At 38.5% G+C, this 14,693-nt stretch overlaps 1 protein-coding gene across 5 annotated transcripts in view; it reads left to right on the forward strand.

Moving 5' to 3' along the window:
• znf609a (zinc finger protein 609a) overlaps window positions 1-11,808 on the forward strand; it is a 197,713-nt gene extending 185,905 nt beyond the window's left edge. For 4 of the 5 annotated variants that reach the window (XM_067436939.1, XM_067436941.1, XM_067436942.1 and 1 more), the window contains 3 exons: window positions 2,123-2,446; window positions 6,365-6,434; window positions 9,132-11,808. In XM_067436939.1, coding sequence (XP_067293040.1) covers window positions 2,123-2,446; window positions 6,365-6,434; window positions 9,132-9,141 — 404 coding nt within the window. In that variant the 3' untranslated portion in view covers window positions 9,142-11,808. Of the gene's footprint in view, window positions 1-2,122; window positions 2,447-6,364; window positions 6,444-9,131 lie in introns of all 5 variants that reach the window. The other variant, XM_067436940.1, reaches the window with a different exon arrangement.
• Window positions 11,809-14,693: the final 2,885 nt, after the last annotated feature.

Consider the following 14,693-nt stretch of genomic DNA (forward strand, 5'->3'; position numbering starts at 1 on the left):
AGCACTAAAAATACAGCCATGTAATATTTGTAGAGCCAGGACTCGATTAAAAAAATTAATCTAATTAATTAGAGGCTTTGTAATTAATTAATCGAAATAAATCGCATTTTAATTGTATATAAATATTTGACCTGAGAACAGTGAGAAGTAATTTTTCACATGGATGTTTAGTATACCATTGAATAATGACTGAATCATAAGCTTAATCAACAAAATATAGTTTATTTCAGTCCAGCAGGCCAGCGCAATGTTTGCCATTAAGTTTAGCAAAAGCATATTTGTGATATTTGAGGCTCGATGTGCTGCGGTGATACACACACTCCTTGTTGTATAGCTTGCACACAACCATGCTCTTGTCGACACTTCCATTCTTTCGTTTTTTAAAACAAAATTTCCCATCCACGGGCCAAGCAAAGCGGTCTCATCAGCTTCTTCGCTCATGTTCACTGTGGTTTGTTGTTGTCGTGACTCGTGAGCGCTACTTGGTGTTCCAGTATAATCGGTCCGTCGAAACTCATTCATTGAAAAAGGTTCCGCGGTGCAAAAATAAGTGTGGTTAAAATTGTTATTTATTTTTTGCGTAATTAATCTTAATTAACGCGTTAAAGTCCCGTAATTAATTAATCTTAATTAACGCGTTAATGTCTCGTAATTAGTTAATCTTAATTAACGCGTTAAAGTCCCGTAATTAATTAATCTTAATTAACGCGTTAAAGTCCCGTAATTAGTTAATCTTAATTAACGCGTTAAAGTCCCGTAATTAATTAATCTTAATTAACGCGTTAAAGTCCCGTAATTAATTAATCTTAATTAACGCGTTAAAGTCCCGTAATTAGTTAATCTTAATTTACGCGTTAAAGTCCCGTAATTAATTAATCTTAATTTACGTGTTAAAGTCCCGTAATTAGTTAATCTTAATTAACGCGTTAAAGTCCCGTAATTAGTTAATCTTAATTAACGCGTTAAAGTCCCGTAATTAGTTAATCTTAATTAACGCGTTAAAGTCCCGTAATTAGTTAATCTTAATTTACGCGTTAAAGTCCCGTAATTAGTTAATCTTAATTTACGCGCTAAAGTCCCGTAATTAGTTAATCTTAATTTACGCGTTAAAGTCCCGTAATTAATTAATCTTAATTAACGCGTTAAAGTCCCGGCCCTAAATATTTGAGAAGGGAACCAATAATCTGGTAACATTTATGGCAACCATTCTGTAGAGGTTTTCTTGCGGTTAATTAATAAAGGTTGCAAAGCGTTGTACATTTACAATTTTATGTAAAAATTTTTTTTAAAAAAAGTAGAGTTCTTTCTTTTCAAGCGGCATTCATACTGCTTTAATTTACTGCACCATCAGCTCTGTTTCTGTTCAGTTTTCTGTGTTGGTTGATTGTTTGTAGTATTCTATATCTTTACTTGTTATTAATTTGTTTTTGTGTTATTTTTTCCCTTTGTTGCACTTTGAGATTCTTCAGAATGAAAAGTGCATTATAAATAAAATCTATCATTATTATTATTAATTTTAATGGAAGTTTTCTCTGTAAAAAGAATACACTTAAGAAACCAGAATCGAGTAACTTAACTTATTATAAAATAAACATGATTTAAATATAAATTCCAAAATATAAATCATAAACCACTTAGACTACTCTTAAAAGTAAATCATCACATTTTTTTATTTAAGACTGGTCTTAACTTTTTAAAATCAGTTACATAAAATGGTAGATTGGTTCAATTTGAATTAAAAAAGTAAGACTGATTACATTTGGACCAATTGCTAGTTGGACAACGTAGTGTTTAAGACACAGTCTTAACATAGTGGCTACGTTATGCAACTAGCAGCAGGACTGATTATTCGTCTTAGCCAATCACGTTGACAGGAAGAAAAAAAACAATGTAGCGACGGCAGTTTTAGGGAAAATAGTGCAGCTGATACAGCACTTAAAATGTACTCAAGTACTACTTAAAAAAGTTCAATTCCTAAGAAAAACTACTCGATTACAGTAACGAGAGTATTTGTAATTCGTTACTTTACTAACTTTTTTTTGCTATAATTTTTGCTTCACCGTTCACCTATAACCAGAATGCAGATTGTTAAAGGGTCACTGTTCATTTCACCCTTCTCTAGGATCATACCTGTCGCCAGGGTACTCTTTTTCACCGTATGGCAGTAAGATGGCCCCCGGTGAAGAGGGGGAAAAGTCTCGTGCCAGTCCTACGGTGAGCGGTAAATCTGCGTCCGAGTCCAAAGCTCTGGACATCCTGCATCAGCATGCTAGCCAATACAAGAGCAAATCGCCCACGGTGGGGGACAAGACGCCCCATGACCGAAATGAGAGAGAAAGAGACGGAGATCGTCCGAGATCATCCCCCTCTCAGCGGATCATGCCTTCCCACCATCATCTAGGCTATCCATTACTCCCAGGACAATACGACCTGTCTTATGCCACAGGTAAGCCATAAAAACAGCTCGGCTTAGCTTGACTAAAACGAGTGATGAGTAGAATCAGTGCTGCTTTTCACATTGGTACAGTACACTCTAAAAAAATGCTGGGTTGTTTTAACCCAATGTTGGGTCAAATATGGACTAACCCAGCAGTTGGGTTGTTTTAATCCTTCGGTTGGGTTAAATATTTGCTTAAGACAACCCAACTGCTGGGTTAGTCCATTTTTAACCCAACATTGGGGTTTTTTTTACTAAAAAAAATTTTGTGAGTGTAGCTGGCCTTGACTATGGCTAAAGGCGGGTGTACACTGTGCGAATTCGGACACTCGGGCGGTCTTGAGATATTGCAGATGCTACGAGTCAATTAATTTGATAATCGCATCAAATCAGCTGGTACACGACTGCACTGCACGGCGAGCCGGCCGCGATCACACAAGCTTTTGCGGTAAACACAGAGACAGGAGCTCTCAATGTTGCTGATAGCTTCAGATACAAATAATAAAGAAACAAAATGCGTGCAAATGATTTGTTGAAAAGCAGAGAACAGTAGCCATTCCTCTCAACCGAAACAACCAGAGGGAGAGAGAGAGAACGAGTGGGTGAGTGTGCACTGCAAAAAATGCTTTTCTTACTTAGTATTTTTGTCTTGTTTCGAGTCAAAATATCTAAAATTCTTACATTAACAAGCATTGACTAGACAAGTAATAATTGTCTTGTTTTGGGGTTAAAATAACTCAAAATTAAGAGTTTTTGCTTAAATAAGATAAATAATCTACCAATGGGTTGAGAAAAATTATCTTGTTTTGTATTTGAATTAAGATTATTCTGCTTATCCAATTGACAGATTATTTATCTTATTTTAAGCAAAAAATTTTGAGTTATTTTTCCCCAAAACAAGACAATAATTTTTACTTGTCTAGTCAATGCTTCTTAATGTAAGAATTGAGATATTTTGACTAAAACAAGACAAAGATACTAAGTACGAAAAGCATTTTTTTTTGCAGTGTGTGTGTGTATACACTGTATGTTTGCAGCCACTGAGCTACAGTCTACAAGCCATACAAGCATCCACGGTGGCTTTTTTTCAAAGACTTGACATTGTAGGTGGTACACGGGCCTATGTCAAAAGCCCTATTCGGACTGGATTAGTTTAACATGGGGACGTGGGGGTAAAGCAATTATTACCAGAGGTTCTCTGTGATTTTAGTCCCGTCCGAATGTGCCATCTCGGTTATCATTGTCAGTAAAGATTACCGAGACTTTTACCTTCTGTAAAAAGGTCTGGAAAAATGACCTCGGGTAATACTAATCCCGTTCGAATAGACCTGCTGTAAAAATGTATGATAAAATCCCATCTTTTCCTGTTTAAAAGTTTTAAAAAAGCGCATTTTGCGACCTTGGAGGCGCTTGAAGCATTCGGTTGTGTTGTAGGTGGTGGGACAAATCTGTGGCAAACCTCCAGTATTTTCCGCATATCATTTAAAGCAAAAAGAAGATCAAAAGCACTTATTAGAGGCACAACACATTTTAGCTCTAGGAAAGTGTCTATTACCAACACAATCCAATCAGAATCGTTAGACTGGACCTAACTGTTTATTAAAACACACATATATATTGGAGACGGAGTTCAGACTGGCGCTCAGGTTGTGTGTTTCCTCACGTTATAACGGTAATGTCATACGCACATGACGTCAAGGAGGTGCGTAAAGCGAGTTACTCCTCCCACTTCTGCTAGTTTTACTGAGATGTCTTATCCCGTGCGAATTGGCCATTGATATTACAGACGTCCTGAGGTAAAATGACTTTACCCCCATGTCCCCATGTTAAACTAATCCAGTCCGAATAGGGCTAAAGGAGACTGCGTGAGACCATTTAGGCACACCACCTTTGGGCAAAACGTTTCGTCAGTAATAGGTGGTAAACTCTGGAATAGCTTGCCCCTTACAATAAGAGAATGTCCTACATTCAACACCTTTAAAAATCACTGAAAACAGTGGCTTCTTGAAAACCAGAGGTGTACTCATATTGAACTGTCATCCATTTATCAATAGTGCACGTACACTTACACTGTAAATCTGAATGTAGTATAGAGGTGAATGAACAGGGTCTTGCCATTTGTGTAATTAGTTTTTTATTTTTTAGTGACTGTGAATTAGGGGTGTAAGAAAATATCGATACACGTGAATATCGCGATATTATGTTTGGCGATACTGTATCGATTCTCAAAAACGCTGTATCGATATTTATATATTTATTTATTTACATCCAAGATTCGTGCTTTGTGTTCGGTTTAAACCACCGACTGTATAACACCCAACCGCTAGATGGCAGTGTTATCTCAGAACGTATAACGGACGCGGACCCGGAGAAGCGCAAGGTGAAAGTGCTTGTGTTTACATTAGCAAACCCAGCTCTGAAGACGATAGCATTATTCCGCTCCTGCAGTATACAGAGCTGAAGTGTGGACTCATGTTGGCTTCAGCTATAAAGAAGCCACTAAGGAAATCGACAAGAATCATTTTGTTTGCAAAATAGGCCAAGTTATAATCTAATACTCGGGAAACACATTGAAAAGAGAGCTCGCTTAACATCCTGACGTCACCCGCGCTGCCGAGAAGCGTTTCGATAGAATGTACTGCACGCTTTCCTCTCAGTAATAAAATAAACACACTCCAAAACTGACAGCGGTGGCAGGAGAACGAAAGATAATAGCGATGTGGATATGATGACCAGCTCTGCAGCTCAGTAACGTTACTTGAAATAGCACTTTATACAATAGACTGCTTTATAGAAAACAGCTTTAGGGTCCGATCACACAGAACGCGTTTTTCAGGTTCGAAAACGCGAGGCGCACTGCACTTTAATGTTTCTAGGCAACCCCCGAATCACCTGTACTGTCAGTCAAATCAATGTAACGGTCAACACAACGGAAGGCCCGGCGCTTCATTCATTCGATTGGACAACAGAACATAAGCGTGATGATGTTGCACGCTTTTCCGCTCAGAGCTGACTTTTTTCAACTTCATGCGCTCGGAGCGCTCCTTCAAAAACGCGAGGCGCAGCAAGCGGTTTAAACGCGAGGCGCCCAGGGCGCATAAGCAGCGCGCATACCGCTCTCTGCCAACCGAAACCCATTCAAAAAAGCCTTCTTGCTGCAAAAACGCGTTCTGTGTGATCGGGGCTACTGTGTTAAATATAAAACAAACAGTCATTCAGTCATGAAATGGACTGCACTTTCTGTTGTTAAATAGCCACTGCTATACTGTGAACCTTTAAAACATACACACATAAAGAACCCTGCAGTCACTTTACATTTCCCTTAACTTAGATTGCACATTGCATATGATTAGTGATATAAATTATACTGTATTAATTAAATAAAATACTTATACTCGTGTTTTAGGCTTATGGTGGTGTTCTTTATTCTTTTAAATTATAAAAAACAAAAACACAAAAAAGAAATAATCGCAATACATTGCCTCTCTTACAATATCACAATATATTGCAATATATCGTATCGCAACCCCTGTATCGTGATACGTATCGTATCACCAGAGTCTTGGCAATACACAGCCCTAATGTGAATAGTGTTGTATGATTGTTGGCTGTCTTTCTTGTTTTTATGTTACCTGCCTAGGGACTGCCAGACAAAAAAGTTATTTTTACTAATTCTGGCATATTTACATGGTGTATTTTTATACAGCAATGTCCATGAATATGCTTGGTCCCTATCAAATAAACTAATTAAATAAATAAATAAAAACTAATAATAATAAATGTCCCACGCAATTTCTCCCGAGGGGAAAAAATCGTCTGTGAGTTCGTATGACAGCAAAAATCGCACCGTGCACGCCCGCCTTAAACTGCTGTTTTGTAAGTTTCAGATGCACTGATACATAATTAAGGTGTTTCTCCATCTCACAGGTATCTCCTCTTCAGCCATTGTTGCAAGTCAGCAAGCCTCTGCCCCCTCACTTTACCCCCCACCACGGAGGTGAGAATGGTAAGAATCGTCATCTACAAGCACAAAAATGTGGCTTATGTGTTTAGGGCTGGGTGATTATAGCTATATACTGTTTTTTCCCCCCTTTTAAATATTGATTTCTATCTCAGTATGCCCTGAAATGTTGTTTTTTTAAATCAGAGGAATCATTGTTTTGCCATTATCAAACTCGTTGCTTGGTAGATTCAAAATGTTCAATTGAATCTACCGAGCAAAAAAAAAGAAGCAAATTATCAAATAATCAAAACATGATTTCCTTGCATTTTTCACTAATTGGACATTTTTATGTTGGCCATCATAAGCGTAGTTATAAACAATAATTTTTCCCTAAAGTGTAAAGTAAGCAAAAAAAGCTGTGGGGGTCTTCCACGCGCATTACATTTATATTTTTAAACAGTGCATTAAATTGGACAATTTCAAAGAAATTACCTGCAGAATCAATTGAACCCTGTCAGCATTAAAATGTCTTTACTCTTGGACTTCTCTTTCTCTCTCTCTCTCTCTCTCTCTCTCTCTCTCTCTCTCTCTCTCACACACACACACACAAGTCATGACACAAGGCGGCTACTAACACAGTCTTTAGGAACTTAATGGCCAATAACAACTGCATTAAATTCACTAGTTTTCACAACTTTAGTATTAGTAACTTTTATATTGCTACCAAAATAATATAGATATATCATCAAGCCCTAAATTGTTATATCATTGACCGATTCTGCAGTCTTTGCTGTCCTCTAGTGGTCAAAATCTCTTATTTACCAAGGCCTCCTTATATAGATTTCCATGACTGTTTAGTCTCATATAATGGGGCATATTACTTTTCTTACATTATCACAGTGTTTTCGCTATAGCTCTTCAGGTTCAGACACTTTCGCTCTCAGCTCATTTCCAAACAATGATAATTCACTGTAAAATCTCACTATTTAACCTACGATCCCCCTCGCCCCAAATATAACTCATGCTAGGATGAGTCCAGATGGTGGATTGGTGAGGACGACTTGCTTATCTACAGTAAAATGTATTCAGACACCTTCAATATTTCTCACATTATCAGTTTATTTGCTATAGTTGTTAATAAAGTATGACAAGAACTCGGTGTGTCAGAACAAATCCATCTTGATAATGTCAGATAACTTTGATAGAAAGGGATGTAATGGATTAAATCCACCAATCCGCTGTTAAATTTAACAACACGATTAGATAATACCAATTCAGCTCAGCCAATGACCAAGCAATGCTTCATTTTGTTCAGTCTGTGGTGTCAAAGGTCACATTAGCAATTAAAGAGAAAACACCGGAGCAAAACATGATCTGGACAAAACTAGGATAAGGGATTACGCCGGGATATCTTGGTGAGCTTATCATCTGTATGCAAAATTTAGTGCACCGCTGTTGTGTAAACGTTCCCTGAAGGCACACTCACACCAAGAACGATAACGAAAGATAACTGTATATTAGGGTGCGTTCACACTTGTCATGTTTGGTTGGATTAAAACGAACCCTGGTGCGGTTGCTCGTTTAGTGCGGTTCATTTGAACATATGTGAACGCTGCCATCCGAACCCTGGAGCGGACCAAACCAGCGGACCGAGGGCGCTAAAAAGAGGAGTCTCGGTCCGCTTCCAAACGAACTCTGGTGCAGTTCGACTGATATATGAACGCAACACGGACCAAAGACATGTAAACGGACCAAAAACAAGACGTAATGTCACAAGATGTAGCGCATAGTCAGCTGACTTGACGACGCGGAAAGGTCGGTGTATCCAAAATGAGTAACTTTAACGTTAGAGGGCAAACGTAGAGCAACGAGGAAGAGCCTCATCAATATTTGGTCCGACGAGCATGTTTCAAAAATGCTAGAAGAAACGCACAAAAAGCAATCCTGGTTCTTCTCATCAGAGGACCTGACGGCCATTATTATCCGGTACAGACGACAGAACGGCCGTCTCTGTTCTGCACAACGGAGGAAATCCTGGAGCTGTTCTGAATGTTTTGAACATTTTATGAGCTCTTCATGAGTTCTCAGCGGGTAATAATAATGCCGTATGTAGGCTACACGCATAAAATGATGGCGTGTAATCCGCACACAGCGTTGTTCTGAATGTTCGGTGAGCAGCTCCTACGTCATATAAGCCGACCAATCAGGTTGTGAGCGTCTCCCTGAGCCTTTGGTTCGGTAACTTTAGGTTCGCTGTTAAAAATGCCAGTGTGAACGCTAAGCGGACCAGGACTATATGTTTTGTTTTTGTTTTTTGGTCCGGACCAAACGAACCGAACTACAAGTGTGAACACAGCCTTAGTGGATAAATTGAGCCAGGATCACCGAGATATCCCGGCTTAGTCCCTTATCCTAGTTTTGTGCAATAGGCCCCTGGTCAAAGGGTCTGCACTGTAAAAAATAAAAAGAAGACAAAAACCCCGAAAAAAAAGTTGAACATTTGAGTTTTCTCACCTTAGGGTCATTAGTTTTCATCTTAGATAGTTTTGAATTTGTCACAAAAAACACAAGTTGGATTTTACTTTATTTTGCTCTCCTCACTTACAGAAACGAACTACAGTGTCCTGAATAATTATATCTGGGGTCTGAATAACCTTTGTTTGTTGGACTGTACACGTGTCTGCTCTTAAATTAAGAATGAATTTTGAAATATAAATAAATATTTAAATTGATTCTCGTTCCTCTCTCCAGGGCGAAGTGACTGGCCGCTTTTCTGCAGAAATGTGACTGGTTCACATGAGGATGGTGTGGAGATTATGACATCAGTTCAATGATGTTCCCGATTTCTTTATGGTTCTTTTTCCTGGACTCCTCGGCGCCTTTGACAGACTCCGTCAGAGAGGAAGAAAGTGGACGCCCAGGCTTCAGCGTTCACGCCGAACTCCAGACGCCTCCCTCTCTGTGCTGCTGGCTACATACTCAGGAGAGAGGAGACACGGCCTGTCCGCAGGGACCTCGTATGACGGAAAAACTCGGACCTACATTGTGTGGGAAATCTTGAATGCAAAGACATTCTGGAAGTCACTACATTGTGTTTAAAGCATGGAGTGCCACTTTTCCGGACTGCTGCTCTAGAGCCATGAGGATGTTGTTGTTTTTTCCCTCCCGAAGGATTCCAGCATCTTGGTTGCCACTCTTCATCTTCGTACATTTACATACACAATCTCTTTGTGGACTCTATGCAAGTGGATAAGGCTTGATTTCCTCACTCATTCAGGGCAGTAAACTCAGTTACATTTGCCATTGCGACGCTATCGTTTCAACATACTTGAGTTGTTCAAGAGGCAGTTTTTAATGCACTTCCCTGTCTTTAACGTTCAGTTTCTTTCAAGTTCCTTTCCATTTGTGGTTGATGGACAAAAAGCCACTTCATCAACCGCTTAGCATTGGTTGAATGTTTTTTTTCCCGCTCCATTCTGCTTCGCATTGGTCGTTCAGCGATGACCTGATTATGACACTTGGATTATCCGGGTCGTGGAGGGAAGTTTGGCTCCTTTACATGCTTACATGGAGTGTCCCAAAATGGAGGAACTTTGACTTCCAGACTGGACTCACAGATTGTTCTGGCCTGCTTTGCTGTATTGACAGATATGCTGCTTGCGGATCTCATGAGTGGAGTCCGAAACGGGGCAAAGCTTAAAAGCGATCTGAGTAAGATAACCCCAAAAGAGGCTTAGAGCCAGCTTCTGGACCTATTTTACCTTGTGTCGGTCCTCACTAATCCACAGACTCACGGAGCACCAAACAAGGAAGACCGTAGCTGGAAACTCGCTCTTTCTTCTGTACGGTAAAAGCATTAACCCAAACAGAGAGCAAAGCGACACGTCCTTCCTTTTCTCCTCACTATGTGCTTTCTGTATATATTGTACAAAGGAATTATTTTAAAAAAAGGTTGTTGGATGCTATCGGAGTTTCTTACTTATCTCTCTCTCGTTTCGTTTTGTTGTCTGTTAGCCTTTTTTTCTACCATTGTTGACATACTATTAACGTTTAGCTGGTGTAACGGCTTTATAATAAAAGTGTTTTTGTTTTTTAACTACTTTTTCTACCCCCTCCTCTTCAACACCAAGTCTCGCTCTGCTTTGATTAGAAGCACATATTTTTTGCGTTTGCTGAAATTGTCGATTTTTAATAAACGTCACCATTTTTAGTCCACACCCCTATAAAAAAAGCAATGGCACGTTTATAATTCAAGAGGGACTGATGGGAACTGTGGGAGTCTGGTGCTATTTTGGAGCTAGTTTTTCCAGTTCATCCTCATCTTGCCGTTATTGTCTGAATCTCAAACTCTCAGGAGAGCATTGTTGAAATCTGAGCCTTTTAAATCATCCACGGCATGTTCATCGCTCTCGGCTGTATTCAAACTCGATTATTGAGCGGCACAGGGAAGAAGAGGACATTACTTACAGCAAAGAGTCGGCTTTTCCCTTGTTAAACATCTTCATCGTCAGCAGATGTTTAGTACCCGCAAGGAAGGCTTTTAGCTCCTTGGATTTTTAATTGAGTGATAATTTCAATGCCGCCGCCAACCCCCAATGCTAAAGAGGCCGGATTGCACACTGCATTAGTTTCATTTTGTTGCGTTAGGCATTTTTTTATTTCATTCTCTCAATGGTGATGGAAAACTTTTTATGCTGATTTAAGCTGGACCAGCTTTCTCTAACTAAACCCTAAATCGTAATTAAGTGAAATTGCAGCACTGGTCTCAAACGGCTCGCACTAATACGAGAGAGTTAGGATTTTTATATATAGTTATAACCTCAGTTTTAGTTGTTCTGTCTTTGCGCGTTTAGCCAGTAAAACCTGTGCTGTCCGGTGACTTGATTCATAATTGTTGAGGAAAAAGCGCTTGATTGTTTTAATTTATTTTTAAGGGTTCTTTATTTGTTGTCGCGGTTGTTTTTTTTAGTTCTCCTTGTTGGAAGATAATAAAAAGGCCGGTTTTTGTTTCAACCGTTCAAACATTCGTTCACATTTGTCTCCAACGGTGCTAATATAGCCTGCCCCGCGCGATCCTTGTGGGAAGAGAAGAGGAAATTAGCTTTTTTCCCCTTTAGTTTTGTTCTTATTAGGCCCCTCCCACAGCCCCCCTCACTAATTAAGCCCCACCCACCCCATGCCCATAGAGAGCAGTGTCAGTCATTGGTACTTGAAAGAAAGATGTTTACACTTCTTAATTTCTGTGTTTGGATGCAGTTCTCTTTGTAAACCATCACTCTTTCTTTCCCTGCCTTCCTCGCTGTCTCTATCCCACTCTCTCTTCCTAGGGATCTCTCATGTAAAGTGTAAATTGCTACATTTTTTATACAATACTGTAACTTGCCTTTGTACATTTAGGCAGAAAATAAATCTTTTTATGAGACAATCACTCCTGTTAATCTGTGTCTTCTCTCTCTGAAAGACTTGGACCAAGTGGAGGCTGTATTCTGATCAAAAATTGAATTTCCAAAAATTGTTTTAAATAATAATGGAAATAAAGCACAAACTAGATATTAAATTAGTCGACTGGCATAACATGCAAATATTCTATTTGAAATTCATTCTGTTTAGGGCTGCTAATCGGTTCAAATATTTAATCGTGATTAATCGCATGATTGTCACGAGTTAACTCACGGTTAAACACATGATTGTCACGAGTTTACTCACGATTAATCGCATGATTGTCACGAGTTTACTCACGATTAATCGCATGATTGTCACGAGTTAACTCACGATTAATCGCATGGTTGTCACGAGTTAACTCACGATTAATCACATGATTGTCACGAGTTAACTCAAGATTAATCGCAATTAATCACACATTTTTATCAGTTGTAAATGTATCTTAAATTAATATGTTTCACGTTATTAATACTCTAATCACCATGGGTATGGACAAATATGTATGCTTTATGCAAATATATGTTTATTATTGGTTACACCATACTCATCAGAGCATGAAGTCATAAATGTCAAAGGTCACAGATGTTTATAAAAAAAACTTGTTCGTGTCTCTTAAGCTTAAAATTCGGAATAAGCAGTGATTTCTCTCATTTTAAAAATAGAAATAAAGGGCGTTTTACACTGGCAGTTTTGTTCAGAACAGGGCAGAGTTCGTTTGAAAAATTAGTACCGTATATACCCGAATATAAGACAAGGTTTGTGTTTTAAAAATAGGCTGAAAAATGGGGGGGTTGTCTTATATTCGCAATATAGACAAAATCATGGGGGGGAAGCAGGACAAACAGTAGAGGGCGCCAACATGATAGGCTGCATAATTAGAGACCGTGTTATGAATTAGTTTAATGAGCAGCATAAAGGCCCATTTGCACTGCTGTTCTTAAGGGTTTGGTTTGCTTCAAGACTTTAATGTCAGATGTGTTTGATTAAAAGCAGATGGTTATTTGCTGTCTATCTTCACAGTACCACAATTGCATACATACATAGGCCTACATAATTATTGTGTTTGTGAAAAGGTTATTCATTTTAGTCATTCATTCATTTCTGAACTCATTGACTGAGTGCACTTTATTTTGGGATAAATGAATCCAAATATTTAATGAATGGTGTTAAAATGTTTTTTTCCAAAAACAATGTTTTTTTTTAATAGAAGCAGGAAGCAAACGAGCTGTTCAAAGGACAGTGGAAACAGCGGTGTGGAATAAAGGTAATATATAAGAAAAATACGGAGTTTAAAAAATAAAAAGTATTAAGACATGTTTTATACTGCGCCCCATAAACACAACCAAGCCTATAAAAAAAACACGGAACCACCGCTTTATGGCCTCTGGATATGGATCACAACCTGATTTGTCGGCATTAATCACATATATTTTGTGACTAAAATGACCAAATATCCAAAACAATGCTGTGTTTTAGGGTAAATGCGCTTGTTGTATGTGCGTAGCAACATATGATGGTATTTTGACCAGCTGAGAACTTGTGAAGAGCTTAAAACGTGTAAAGGAGTCAAAACAGTGTCCCTCCGGCACACACAAACCAATATCTGCTGCGAAGAGACACGGTTTTGATTTCTGTACTGAACTGTGATGGCCAACATCATGACTATGACGAGAGGAACCAGGTGTGCTTGAGCATTCGGTCCTTTTCAGGGTCGCGTCTTGTGACATGTCCCTTTTTTTTTAACACACCCCAAAATAGCTTTTACAAGTAAATTTATCCTCAGTGTTGGCCTTTGTATTGAATATAGCTGTGTTCATTCAAGTAGTGTTCATTTAATATAGTCCAGTTCATTAAACTAAGTAATTTAGGTTATAAGAAGTTCATCTGGTCCATGGACCATAAACTCAGGCCAATCTGAGAAAATATAAAATAGGAATTGAAGTACCAGGGTTTAACCACAAGATGGCCGCCTATTACCTGTTTTGATTTACAACTTGATTGGACGCCATATTTAATATCTCTCGCAATAAAAACGATGCTATGAGGGATATATATATATATATATATATATATATATATATATATATATATATATATATATATATATATATATTCTATGAAATATAGCCTAGGCTTCAAACATTGAAAATATATATTTCCATAATATATTGTGATACAAGATCTTAAGACAATGTAACCTACTGAAAGGACTTTAAATAGGCTGTATACCTCATAGCCTCGTTCATGTTGTTATTATTTTCATTTATCTAATATTGCGTCTATGGGACCAAAATAAAGATGAAAATGGTGTATGTATGAATGAAGTACCTCGTCTTTCTTCCTTTCTCGACCACGACCTGCATTTTGTTTGGGAAAGAAACGAAAACCTGTGGAAAAAGTTAAGTATAGACATAGCTCTCATCATTAAAGCGCAAATCTTGTAAACTCGGGAAACGTTTTTCTTCTTGAAAACCAGTTTAAGGCCTCTGAGGTAATTCTCGCGCCATCATCAGGTGACCAGCGCGGGAATGAAAAGCCGCGCGTGCTTGAAGATCCAGCAGTTGCCATGGCAACCACGCGTGAGTGCTGGAGGAGAATCAATCTCACAAAGAGACAGTGTCCGAGGAAAATAAGAAGAGTTGATATTCGCCAAATGTATAGCCATAAAAGCACATTTTACACATGACATGTAACGTGTGTCGAATATTAAACACCCGTCTATGAAGGTAAATTGATGCCATATAGAATTGCAAGCGTAGGGTAAGATTTGTGAAAGTGTACATAAGATTGCAAGCGTAAATTAAATTTGCATGCACAAGATAAGTTTTGCAAAGGTGTAAATTGCCTTTCAAGTGTAAGAAAAAAATATTT

The sequence above is a fragment of the Pseudorasbora parva genome, chromosome 25 (genome assembly GCF_024679245.1).
Source record: "Pseudorasbora parva isolate DD20220531a chromosome 25, ASM2467924v1, whole genome shotgun sequence".
In the NCBI taxonomy this organism is placed as follows: domain Eukaryota; kingdom Metazoa; phylum Chordata; class Actinopteri; order Cypriniformes; family Gobionidae; genus Pseudorasbora; species Pseudorasbora parva.